Raw genomic sequence first — 12,750 nt, forward strand, 5'->3', positions numbered from 1 at the left:
CCTCCTCCCCTTCTTGCTTGATGTCAGTGTTATTGCAACAGGAGACAGAGCTGTCCACCTTCCATGGGCCTTAGGGGATGGCTAGGATTGGGTGACAGAGATCAATGAAGCCAGAAGATCTTGGCCCTCAGGTCACACTGAGTTCCCAGTGGCACATCTGGCAGTGGGGTGTTCTGGCCCAGGTCCCAGAAATGACCTTGGGCTGGTCCTGGGAACCTGCCACCTCCCCTGAGGCCTACAAGGTTCCTGCAGGGCAGAGGATGCAGGTGGACAGGGACATGCCCTGACACTCGCCACAGAACCTGAGGCTTGCAGGTCCTGCCTGGCCAAGAGGGCCAGGGGCAGGTCTCAGTGTCCTTCCAAGCCTCCTGCCCATGAGGAGCAGGGGAGGGGTAGAAAGGGTGCCACATGGTGAAGCACCTACTATGTGCCAAGCACCGAGTTAGGTCTTTAGAGAGGTTGCTTTATTTCATGTTCACACCAACCTTTTGAGATCACTTAGACCCTCCTCCAAATCCCCCAAGTGAAGCCCAAACCCTGTCCTAGGTTCTTGCTCACACCCTCTTACCAAGTCCCCCAGGCCCTGTGCTGTGTTCTCACCCACTCAAGGCCAGTGAGGACTCAGCCCAACTTGCTCAACTTCAGGTGTGTGTCCCTGTGGACCTGGCTGGAGGTCACTAGCTCCAAGAAAAAGGGCTGTGCCATTGGGCACCTGGTAGCTGCCTCTGCCTGGCACAGGAGGTGACTTAGCACCCCCTAACTCCGGGTGATCCACCCTCTTTTACAAAGACAGGGTGGTCTCAGCAGGCAACATATAGGGCGGGCCAACGTGATTGTTTTGTTGTGGCTGCCTTGCTATGGTTACCTTTGAGGGAAGAGCGAAGAAATAAAATGGAGTCACTATAGTCAAGCTGCTAAATTACTAAAATCAAGTAGACTGAGGTGTGAGGAAATAATTCTACTCTTGCTGTAAGTAGCCTAGGAACTCAAATTTTTGAACTCTCCAGTTATATCTGGAGATATATACATAAGTGCTATAGATAACCCTCTGAGCACCCCTGGAAGACTCAGAAAAGAATGTTCACATGTCCAACAGCTGCCATGACCCTCAGACCACCAGACACCTGAAGATTACCCCCCGGACCAACCCAGAGGCAAGGAACGCAGGACTGAGTCCTCCCAAGAATGTGTTTTTTTCTATAAGAACTCAGCCTTTCATTCTTCTTCAGGACACTCTGGGCATTGCCTAGTTGTGTTTCTGGTTTGCACACAGGAAGACCCCTGAATAAATCCTTTATTTCATCATTTATTTCTAGCCGAAGCCTCCTGATTCATTTACACTCGGCGGACACCTACTTCAGCGACGGCTACCAGTACTCCATTCACAATAATGATTTAAAGATTCCCTTTTAGATACATTTGTTAAACTTTAAAATGTGAGTTGATTTAAAGAAAAAAAGAATGCAATAGCACAGATAAGGCAAAATTGGTGAAGGCAGAGTACAAACAGCTAGGAAACTTGCTGGCCAAGAGGCCCACAGAGCGTGGCCAGGCTCTGTCCCCCACGGTGCCATTTGCCACCAGTGGCTACTAAGCACTTGGAACGTGGCTGGTCCAACTTGAGATGTGCCGTCAGAGTAAACATGCACTTCATTTCAAAGCCTTATGTACTAGCCTGTAAAATGGTTAATGAGTAATTTTTTATATTGATTGCACCTTGAAATGATATTTACATTGGGTTAAATAAAATATATTATTAAAAATAATTTCTCTTTGGCCCTGGCCTGTGTAGTTCAGTGGTTAGAGGGTCGGTTGGTGCACCGAAGGGTCACAGTTTCAATCCCGGGTCAAGGGCATGTGCCTGGGTTGCAGGTTCAATCCCTGGCCCTGGCCAAGGTACATGCAGGAGGCAACCAATTGATATGTCTCTCTCACATCGATGTGTCTCTCTCCCTCTCCCCCACCCTCCACTTTATCTAAAAATCAATGGAAAAAATATCCTCAGGTGAGAATTAACAAAAATTAAAAATTAAATAAATTAAAATAAAAATAATTTCACTCTTTAAAAAATGTCTTTTATGTACCCACCCGAACATTTGAAATGGCACCTGTGGCTCGCACTGTTTCTATTGGCCAGTGCTGTGCCCCGGCTTCTCTCTTCCACCCAAGTCGCAGCCAGGGTTGGGCAGAGTTGTTTCAGAAAGGTGGGCTGCTGGAGTGTGAAGGAGGATGGGGGACAGTGAGGCGGGAGGCCAACTTGGGGGACTGCTCAAGCCCATGGAGAAAGGGGGCTGAGCCAGGCCCAGGCAGTGGGATGGGAGTTTAGGATCTGCTGTAGATGTGAGGAGTGATAGAGGGGTCGAGGTGACTCCTCAGTAGCTGAAACGTCACCACGAAGATGTAGGAAGCAAGACCCCTCATGCTTTCCAGCTCCCCGGATGCGGTACAGACTCTGTACCAGAAGCACCACCCTCTGAGGGTCCTCGCCACACCACCAAAGCCAGATCATCTTTCACAAAGCATGGACCTGAGCCCAACACCCCACCTCATGGCTCCCCGATCCCCACAGGCCCCTTGAAAGGTCAGTCGCCCACAGTTCACGGCTGCCCAAGGGACACAGCTTCATTCTTTAGGGCCCCCATCTTGTCAGGCCATCAGGGGCAAACTGAGGCAGGACCTTCAAACAGCTAGTTCAGTCTATGGCTCTCATCAGCTGCTCTGAGAAGCCCCAGAGAGTGGCCCAGAGCAGGTGTGGCAAAGGCCACCTGCAGGCAAAGGCTGCTGTGTGGATGGGACACACAGCTGGAGGCCATGGAGGGGTCTGGCCCACCGGAGTTAGAAGATCCAGGCTCTGTCACCTGAGTAAACACATATGTGAAAGGCATGGCTGACATCTCCCAAATGTCCACAGACATGAATGGATGCGAAACAGCATGAACAGCTTCGGGAGGGCTGCCAAGACCCACAAGATGCTGGTTCCAAGGACGCACTTAGCAGGGGGTAGGGGTGGGTTTCAGGCTGGTTAATGTTACTTCAGGCAGCCAAGAGCAGTGGGAAGGGGTCTCGGTCAGCTGGACAGGGACTTGACCTCTGGGCCCTCACCTCTTGGCTGGGTGACCCTGGACAAAGTACCTGCCTCCTCTGAGCCTCAGCTTCCTCATCTGTAAATGGGCCTGCACAGGACTGTGGGAAAATTAACTGAGGCGACATATGCAAGGCCCCCAGGAGTGATTAGCACTAATCTTCATCTTTCTGATGCCAAGTGAGGGCCTGGCACTCCATTCTGGGGCATGCCAAGCCCATGGCCCCGTGGTGTTCCGTGGAGAGACCCAGCGCTCTGCTCCAGTGGCAGCACTTCAGAGCCCCCCGGAGTTTCTCCAGCCCTGCTGCCTGAGGGCTGCAGGGTTTGACTCCCGGGGCCTGACTGCTGTGTCTGTTAAAGCCCCTCAGTCCATTGAAAGTGCAGCTCAGGTTTAGAGAGCCCATCACTCTGCAGGAAGCACTGGACCTGGTCTCCAAGAAGAACCGGGTCTCCCCTCCCAGGAGAGCTGCCTTGGGGCCAGAGCTGCCCAGCTGGGGACACGCAGGCCGCTCAGGGAGGGGCCGCCTGGCCCTCGTCCATCGGGGCGCCGCAGCACAGGCTGGCTCACTGAGCACCCACTCATCGCCTGCTTTATTTCCATCATTTGGGACAGATGGCAGGAAGTGGCAGTGGGCGTCATGTCGTGCGGCCCTGAGCGTTTGGAACGGGGAGGCTTCTGGGATCCTGGATTCTCCATCCCCCTGGACAGAGACAGATGTGGACCAGGCAGCTTGCCTGGTGAGGGGGAGCTGGGCTTGTCATGAGTCCTTGCAGACACTCTCATATGCACGTGCTTGAACACACACACACACACACACACACACCTGGCACTACCCCTCTCTGAGCACTGGAGCAGGAATGGGGAGAACTGGCCTCTGATAACTGCCACCTCGGCCAGGACACAAATCCCCACTCCCTGCCACCTTGCTGAAGTGCAGGTGAGCAGGCAGTGAGTCTCCACTAACCAGGTGTCCACTTGAGCTGCCACTGACCACGTTCTATTGTTGGGGACCTTTCTAGGCTCCACCCAGTCATCAGAAAACAGGAGCATTGACACCTCCCACATCATGAAGCTCTCACTGTGCTCCCAGGGCCATGTTAGGAGGGTTGTTATAAAATCTCATCATCTAGGAGGTCAATGATATTTCCCCATGACAATGAGGAGACCTCAGCACAGAGAAGCTGCATAACTTGTCTGAGGACACACAGCCAGCTGGTGTAGGGCTGGAACTGAGGCCAGATCAACTGGTGCGCAGTCAGGTTAGCAGCCCACAAGGTACAGCCATATTACCTCTGTAGGCCTCAGGTTTCCTGGCAAATGGTGGAGATGCGGTGCTGTGACAGGCCAAGGCACATATGTTGGGCATGTGGGGTGGGCACCTATAACATGGCACTTTTGGTGGTGATCCTGACCTTGACGCCCAGCCCCTACTGGTCAGCACATGGCCCCAGCTTCATGTAGGGGCTGAGCAAAGGCTAAAGTGTACCTGAGTCCCAGACGGAGAGACTGAGGCCCAAGGAGAGGTGGGCCCTGCCCAAGCCCACAGACTCAACAGGGAAGAGTTGGGGCTGGAATTGGCTCCCTGGGGTCACTGCCTAGGTTGCCCATCTTGAGAGAAAGTCTTAAAACAGCCTGGACAGACTGGGCACAGGTGGCACCAGCAGCAGGAGGATTCAGGTTTGCCTCTTGCATGCCCTGGAGGTGCCCATGTGCAAGAGTTGAAGAAGGACAGGGGTGGTGGGCAGCGTTGGGGAGGAGGCTGGGGAGAACCAGCAGCTGCTGTGCCCAGCTGAGCTGCCACAGGCACAGGCCAGCCTGAGGGAGGGAGGTTGGGCAGAGACCTGAGGCAGTGGATCCAAGGGGGAAGGCCAGGCCTGCTGGGAGGTGGGACAGGACCCTCTTGGCTGTCCTGCTTCAGCTCAACTCAACCCCCACCCATCCCACTCTGGTGCCTGCAGGGCCCCTGGTTTCTCTCCCTGTCACGTGGCTGCTGTGGTTCTAGGACGTGGGCTGATCACAGCTGACAGATGCACCTGTTGGAGGCTGACATCAGTCAGCTGGGGATGGGGAGCTGATGGGGGGGAGCAGGGGGGTACACTGCAGTGACTCACTCCACACTGCACCCTCCTTCCTATTCTCACTCTCCTTCCTGCCCGTGGCCTGGGACCAGTGAAGGAAGACCTGCCAAGCGCTCTCCCCTCTTCTTTCTTTGCCTTGGAAATCAAGGCTGTCCTTGTCCCTCACAGAGCCCGCATTCAGGGCCTGCAGCTGCTCTTGGGCCTCACCAGGGCTGCCTTGGCATGGGGTGGGAAGAGCAGATGGCCCAAAGCCAGATCGAATCTGCAAAGCAACTCCCACTCTTATGGAAGCTTCTGATAGAAAAGGGATCCTGAATTCAAAACCCTGGGGTCCTTTTCTTTGCAGCTCTGGACCTACAGCCCAGAAAGGGACTATGGAGGCTAGAGTTAAACAGCTGATCCAGGGGGTGCGGCTGGGTGTGGTGGTCTGCTGTGTGCAGTCACTAAAGGGTTCAGAGGATTCGAAGGCCACAAACCCCCAGAGCCAGCCCCTAGCTGGGACAGGGCCACTGCTCAGCCACCTGGTTCCAGGTGTGTGTCTCTCCCCTGAAATTTTCTCTTAGGACCCCTCTCCCCCAAGCCCTAGGGAAGTATGACAGAGCAGGTTTCAAACCCCAGCTACAACCATGACACTTGCCATCCAGGGCAGGTCTCAGGTTCATCTGTGAAGTGGGTACAGTGCCAAGAGCTGTACTGACATGGGTCCAGGGAGACAGTGTAGGTACAGAGCCAGCCCTGACCTCCCAGACACCACCTGGAGAAAGGTCATAGCCTTTCCAGGCATCTGCCCCATGCCCCATCTCCAGCTGAGCAGATGGAAGGAGCAATAAGGGCCCACCTCTTGAAAGTGCCCTGCAGGAAGGCTGGCAGCCTGGCAGGTAGAGTTTCCCAGGGCACATGCTGGGCTCTGAGGACATCACTCCCTGGAACCCAGACAGCAGGCATGCCTACTCCAGCAGAGCCAGCAGCTCTGCTCCCTCTGCTTATGGAGTTCAAGCCTGGGCGCTGTGATGGATGGGTTGCTCCCTCCTCTGAGCCGTGGTGTCTGCAGAGGGCAGTGACCATGCTTGCCCTTCTGGGCTGCTGTGAGGACCCTCAAAGGACTGGAGGGTGCGTGTAGGAGGCCAAGGACTGGGAACATTCCTAGAGGCAGCACTGACGATGACAGCGACAGGCAGCCTGCACTCTGACTTACAGTCCCTGCCGCCACTATCGAGGAAGGTGATTTTCACAACAAGTCCCCCTACTGACTGGTGAGCAGCCCACAGGCAGCTTCCCCGAGGACCACTGCCCCTGCCTGGCCCAGCACCAGCAGATGTGGGATCTGCTCCAGTCACAGCAAGGCTACTGGCAGGTGCAAGGCCTGGCAAGATCCAGTTGGGGAGGAAGGGTCACAATGGCCAAGGGAAGGGCCAGGTGCAACTGCAGAATGAGAGCTACTTTCCCCACCCACTGGCAGGGACAGGCTGGCCAAGCTCCCAGGATGAGCTCTTTGCCTTAGGGTCGCAGAGGGAAAGCAAGAGGACTGTCCTCCGCCAGGTGGACAGAGCGGGCTGTGTGCAGCCTGACTGCAGAAGCCCATCGCTGTGTGCATGCAATTGTGCAGCCAGGGCGAGGGGGCACATGCCGTGTGTGGCCATGCAGTGCGTGCTCGCCCGGATGCCTGCGGATGCACGTGGGCTGTGCTGGCGGCGGCCTGTGTGCGCACCGAGCGCACGGTGTGTGAGCCTGAGACAGGCATCACGCTTCTCTGCTTCTGCCTGCCCACTGGAGGCTGCTGGGAGAAAAGGCGCCTTTTCAACCCACCCCATTGCCAAGCTTGAAGAGTTCACGTAGTCACCTCCGCTAATTCTCCTGGCACCCCCAGAGATGGGCTGGGCGGGGCAGGGGCAACCCGGGCTCTGAGCAATGTAGCCTGAAGCCAGCCGCAAGCCCCACTGTTCCCTGCTTGCTCTCATGGGTGAGACAGGAATCTGTCTTTGGGGGGTGAGGGGGAGGAGGAGGCACACTCCTTGACTCACGAGACCCTGTTTGTGTTTGACGGGCTTGCCCTTCCTTCTCTCTCCTTCCCACTGCCTGCATGTGCTGGCTGGAGCTCCAGCAGCCATGGCGGGCATTAAGGTAACCTCTAGAATGGGAGCCAGGGAGACAGACGCAGCCTGAGCCCCTGCTGACCACGGGGCTGCCGTGCCAGCTCTCTACTGCCTCCCTCTGGCCTTCTGCACGAGACAAATGCCACCGGCCTGTGCAGCACATTGCTGCGTGGGGTGTTCTGCTGCACACAGCCAGGCCTAACCTCAGAGCCTCTTTCTGCCAAGGACAGGCAGTCTGGACATACGAGGAGCTCACAAGGCCTAGGGACACATTTTCTGAGTGTCCCCTGTATTCTGGGGGTCAGCTTATGTTCCTTTCCCTCATTCGTCTCCATTTAATGATTATTCATCCTTCCTGCTACCCTGTCACCTTCCTTGGCCTCTACCCCAGGCATTTTCTCTCTCCAAACTCCCAGCAGCCCCCAGAGTGAGAACTGTTAGCATGTGTCCTTGTTAGGGGTCCCACGTCCCTTTAGGAAGTAGGCATTCATTAATTATTGAATAATTAAAAGGTGCATTCATTGACCAGCCCTCGAGCATAAGAACCCCCCTCCCCCCCCAGCTCTAAGGGCCATGGAGCCCAGGCTCAGGGTCAGCTGCCCTGGCACCTGCCCAAGGACCTCACAGAGCAGGACCAGCCACATGGCTGACCCAAGCTCCTCCTCTGTCCAGGTTCTGTCCCATGAACCTAAAGTCTCTCCCATCCGAAAGGAGCCCCAGGGATCTAGCCTCCCAGCCAGGATACCCCAACACTTACTTTCCCCAAAGCGACACTACAGGGGACAGCAAGGGATGCGCTCAAAAAAGAAGGAACAAGGTTCCCCTGTGGTCCAAGACAAACCCCCCCCCCCAAACCCCTGCCCCCACCCCCTAAGCCCCCAGCCCCACCATGGCCTACCTTGGTCCGCTGCATCCTGGATGCTGAAGGAAACTTGCGGGCCTCCCCTCCTCACAGCCCCGGAGAGCAGGACTGTGGGGCAGGGCTGGCAGCTGCCTCATGTTTGCTTGGACTGGCGGCTTCTCGCCCGCCCCCTGCCCACCCCTCCCTGCCTGCTGCTTCTAGGGCTCCACCCCTTCTGCTCTGCCTCCTCTCTCCAGTCTCTCAGTCTCTCTCTCTCTCTCTCTCCTCCACCCCGCCCCTGCAGGCAGTGCTGTCCCGCTCTCTGTATAAATTCAGAGAGCAGGTTCCTATCCTGTTGAAGTCCTGTCCATCTGGCTCTCCGGGTCTTCCCTCCACCCCTGTCACCAGGTGCTCTCACTGTGACACCCCCACTCAGTCCCTTTCTCTAACACACATTCTCTGCTTCCACACTGGTTATGGGGAGGGTGGGATATGGGGGGCTGGCAGGCTGTGGGGAGGGGAGCTCCAGCTTGAGTTCCTGACCCAAGTGAAGGGGCAGAGCTCCTCTCCCTGCTGGCTTCTCCTCACAAACACCTTGGGGTGAGCCCCTGAAAAGGACTTCTGGCCATGCATTGCAGTCAAGACCCCGGTGCCCCCTCCGCCGTCTCTCTGTCTCTCTTCCCCGTGGGGACATCATTCTGGAGCACCGGGTCCGAAATGGCCTCCCAGATGGAGGCTCGCCACCCAGAGATGGTAATAGCTCCCAGGGCCACATAAGCGGGTGACACACAAGGGTCCTTTCGCCTCTTTCACCTGCCCCCCTTTAATTACCTTTTTGACCCATGGGGCCTCGCCAAGTAAGAGCCCTCCCAGGCAGCATGTGTCTCCAGGGCCTGTCTCTATCCCTGTCTGGGTCCCAGGTTGGGACCCATCAGGATGGCTGAGGGACCTCATCAGATTGCCGGGGGGGGGGGGGGGGGTCCCTGGGCATCCTTGGGAGGGCAGCAGACTCTTGGGCTCAGCCCCCAGGAAGACCACCAGGGAGTCAGGTGCCTGAAACCTCTGCCAAGTTTCCCTTCTCTGCACCCCAGAGCCAGCCTGAGCCAGTGGTTCCCATGGAAACAGAGCCCTGTGACACCCTCCTCGGCAGCGGGCACAGGGCGCTCACCCACTCTCTTCCTTTTTTTTCCTCCAGCCAGTTCACTCCAATTCTCAGATCCGCAAAGGAGGAGAGTGACCGGGGCTGTGACCCCCTGACTTGGGAGGACCACTTCCAGAGCCAAGGTAGCCTAGGTATCTGCTGGCTGAGCTTCCAGGACAGGACGGGCTGGGACCTGGGAGAGGTGCAGTGTGGTCAGAGGCTGAGCTCCCCTGGAGCCCCGGGGCCTTTCACCAGTGGCCTCTGGCTCCGAGCAAGGTCTCACAAGGGACTCACTGACCACTTTAGTCTTCACAGTGGCCTTGGGAAGAAAGTGCCATCATCTCATGTGATGAAAGTGAGACCCGGCAAAGTTAAAGGACTTGCCCAGGGTCAACTGAGAGAGCAACAAAGCCAGTTCTGAAAGCCTGTTTGTTCCATTCCAAATATAACACATGGCTAAGATCCCACCCTACCTCTCAGGTTCTGTACACCAACCTGGAAATCTGCCAGGACCCTGCCCAGGATGGGCCTGGCCTTACTTCTGGACGGTTTGGAGAAGTAGGACCCAAAATCATTCTGAATGGCTTTCTTTCAGTTAAAGAACCTCAAGCTGTGACAAGACAGACCCAGGCCAAATGCCTCCCCAGCAAGGCCCTTGTGCCTTTGGGCCTTGGGAACCTCCCATTGCAGCTGCCACTCAAGGGGCACACCTCATAAAACACAGATTTGGGGCATGTGTACCCTGCCATGACCCTTGCTCAGCCCCTGTTCCCTTCCTCCCCAGTGCCCCAGGCACTGCCAGGGGTACCCCTCCACTGAATGAGGAGAGTGGAGGTGGAGGCCACCCTTGTGAGACCCCAACTGTGGTGTCAGTGCATGGGCTCAGCAGACTCCCCAAGAGAGCCTGGGAGTTTCCGAAGTTCATTGGCTGTGTATCAGACCCAGAAATGGTTAAGGAAGGAAGGCTGTGGGAGGACCACCTGGTCAGCCTGAAACCTTAGCCTGAGGGCTCCAACGGTGGTTTTCCTATGGGGGACGGGGGCAAGGATGGTGGAGTTTGAAAGAGGGAGAGCTAGGGGCTGTTTCAGAAGGTTGAGTTTCCTTGTGTTACCTTTGAGTTCACAGCCTTTGACAGGAGGCAGTGGAGAGCCATCTCAGCTGTCTGGGGCCTCACTCTCACCCCGGACCTGAGGGAGGAGCTCACAGCACCCCCACCCACAGGTGTTGGGGTCTTCTGGACCTTCCTCTATTGCTGGTCACAATCCCCTCCACGCAGGCCCAAGGTCAAACCTGCCCTCAGTAGGCACCCAAACCTGGCTCCATGGAGCCCCCAGCCTGTATCTTTTCCCTGGGCCCTTTTCTTGGGCTCCGGCTCTGGCTACCCCTGGCCAAGGGCAGGAGAGTGGGGCGGAGGTTTGGGGGGAGGGGAAGGAGAGAGAGAGGGAAGAGGTGGAAGAGCGAGGGAAAGAAGGAAGGGGGGAGGGGGAGACTGAGAGATGTACTCAGTACAGTTTCAGAGTTTGGGCCACCAAGAGCCACTGCCTGTGAGGAAGGACCCTCTGGGTAGAGGTGGGTCTCACCCTGCACATGGACCTTAAGAAATGTTTGTTGCCCAAAATCAGCCCTTCCCTGGCCGCCTCAGCTCTCAGGCATCACTGTGAGCCAGTGGGGCTGTGAAATTGGAAAGCCACCTGACTTGGCCTATCTGTCTTCCCCTGCCCTCGACATCTCTTCTGCAGCTGGATAGAAGCCTGGCAGAGCCGAGGTGCTGCTTGGTAGGGAGACCCAGGGGTTCTCTGTCACTTCACATCACACAGCACAGTCTCAGCTGGTCCAGCCCCTGTCTTGGTTGGCCCTCCTGCTGGGCAGCCTGGTCCCGCCCAGTTTAGGGGGGGAGTGGCCCCAGGTGGCAGGGCCTTTAGTGGCAGTGGCGGCCTCCAGAGGGAGCTCTCTGGAACCGTGCTCTGGATTTGGCAGAGGTTTAAAGCTGTACCTCTCTTCCTGTGGGCACCCAACCCCATCCTCAGAGCCTGGTGACTGCTGGGCATCTCTCCACCATCCCTGCCCAGGGTTTCTCACATGGGACTCAGGGGAGACAGGAACTCCAACACCTCTCGCAGCCTTGACACCTTAAGTAGCTCTCGCTGGGCTCTGTTCACCCTCCAGGCTGGGCCGTAGGGACTGTCCCTTCCCTGAGGCCTTCCTCTGGACTAGTGAAGCAGCAGGGGTGAGACGTAGTCGACTGGGTTTCAAACTGCAGGGACACCCTTAGGCTTCAGGGGACTCTCTTTAAAGCCCCTTTCCTTCTGGCTTGAAGTGAAGAGAGGACACCCCATCTCTCCCTTGGGGCTCAGCTCACCTATCCCAAATCCCCTCCTCTAACAGCGACACTTAACTGCTGGGTCCCCTCAGTGTGGTGGAGGTTCAAGCATCTAACTTCTGCATCCCTGTGGCTGAGGTCAGGGCTGGGTGACGTCACCTCTGCGCACACCTGCCTTCTCACAGACACTGTGGTGCCTGTAAGATGGGTGAGCGTTAACTGCTCCAGGAAGGGCACATCCAGGCAGCACAGGAAAGGACAGGGGACCACAGGGAAGGGGCTTCATTCCAGCAGCACATGGCGTGTGGACCAGGCTGGCCACCAGTCTCTGGGCTCAGTCCCTGGCATTCAGGCCTGGTGACAGGGCACTGGAGCTAAGGGTAGGGAGGACCTGACTCTGAGGCCGGTGGAGGACACTGTCTGTGACCACCCAGAGCAGGGCCTCAAGCTGACCCCAGAGAATTCAGATTCATCTGAAATGCCCCAATTATCAGTTGATTCCTTTGGGGAAGTGGTGCCCTTTCTACTCAGCCTGCAATCAGCCTCAGTGCCTTAGTTTTCTCAACCATAAATAGGTAAATAGCAGTGTTGGTCTCTTAGTTAACTCATGTAAAGTGCTTAGCACACTTGCTAGTGTATACTCATAGTTCCATAAATGTCTGCGCCCTCAGGTAGCCTGAGCAGACCCTAGCCATGTGGCCCTTCCTGTGCATACCTCAGCCAGCCAGAACTGGCCTGACCGGCCACCTGCGACCTCAGACCCATGTGGAACCTGACACCCTGGCCTACATAGCATTTCTTTGACAGAATCTGCCACTCATGGTTCATGGGTCCTTTCCTCTGGGATGGCCAGGTGGAGTGTCTGGCAGAACTCCCAGGGCCTCCAATCTGCCATCCCTCCTGTCACAGGGACAGCAAAAATACTTGTATCAAATCTCCTTGGAGTCAGGGCCTCCCTCCCACAGGCCCACAGGGAATGGGGACCAGCAGCATGCCCAGGAAAGAATCTCCAGGGCCACTGGGACCAGGGGTTCTGAATCCAAAACAGGCTGGGCTTCTACTTATGGGAACGTGAACCAGCCATCCAGCTTCTCAGAGCTTCCTTTGCTCAATGTGAGACAAGGACAGTGTCAAGGAAACAGATGAGCCTGTGACCACTGAGGGGCTCCGTTTCACACATAAAGTAGGATTTGC

At 56.4% G+C, this 12,750-nt stretch overlaps 1 protein-coding gene across 1 annotated transcript in view; it reads right to left on the reverse strand.

Annotated features, from left to right (window-relative positions):
- The window catches only part of KCNIP3 (potassium voltage-gated channel interacting protein 3), a 63,478-nt gene extending 55,141 nt beyond the window's left edge, over window positions 1-8,337 (reverse strand). The window contains exon 1 of the mRNA XM_081156461.1: window positions 8,153-8,337. Within this exon, the coding sequence (XP_081012587.1) occupies window positions 8,153-8,167 (15 nt within the window). The 5' untranslated portion in view covers window positions 8,168-8,337. The remainder of the gene's footprint in view (window positions 1-8,152) is intronic.
- Between the last annotated feature and the right edge of the window lie 4,413 nt (window positions 8,338-12,750).

Source organism: Miniopterus schreibersii (assembly GCF_964146895.1).
Source record: "Miniopterus schreibersii genome assembly, chromosome: 13".
Taxonomy (NCBI): domain Eukaryota; kingdom Metazoa; phylum Chordata; class Mammalia; order Chiroptera; family Miniopteridae; genus Miniopterus; species Miniopterus schreibersii.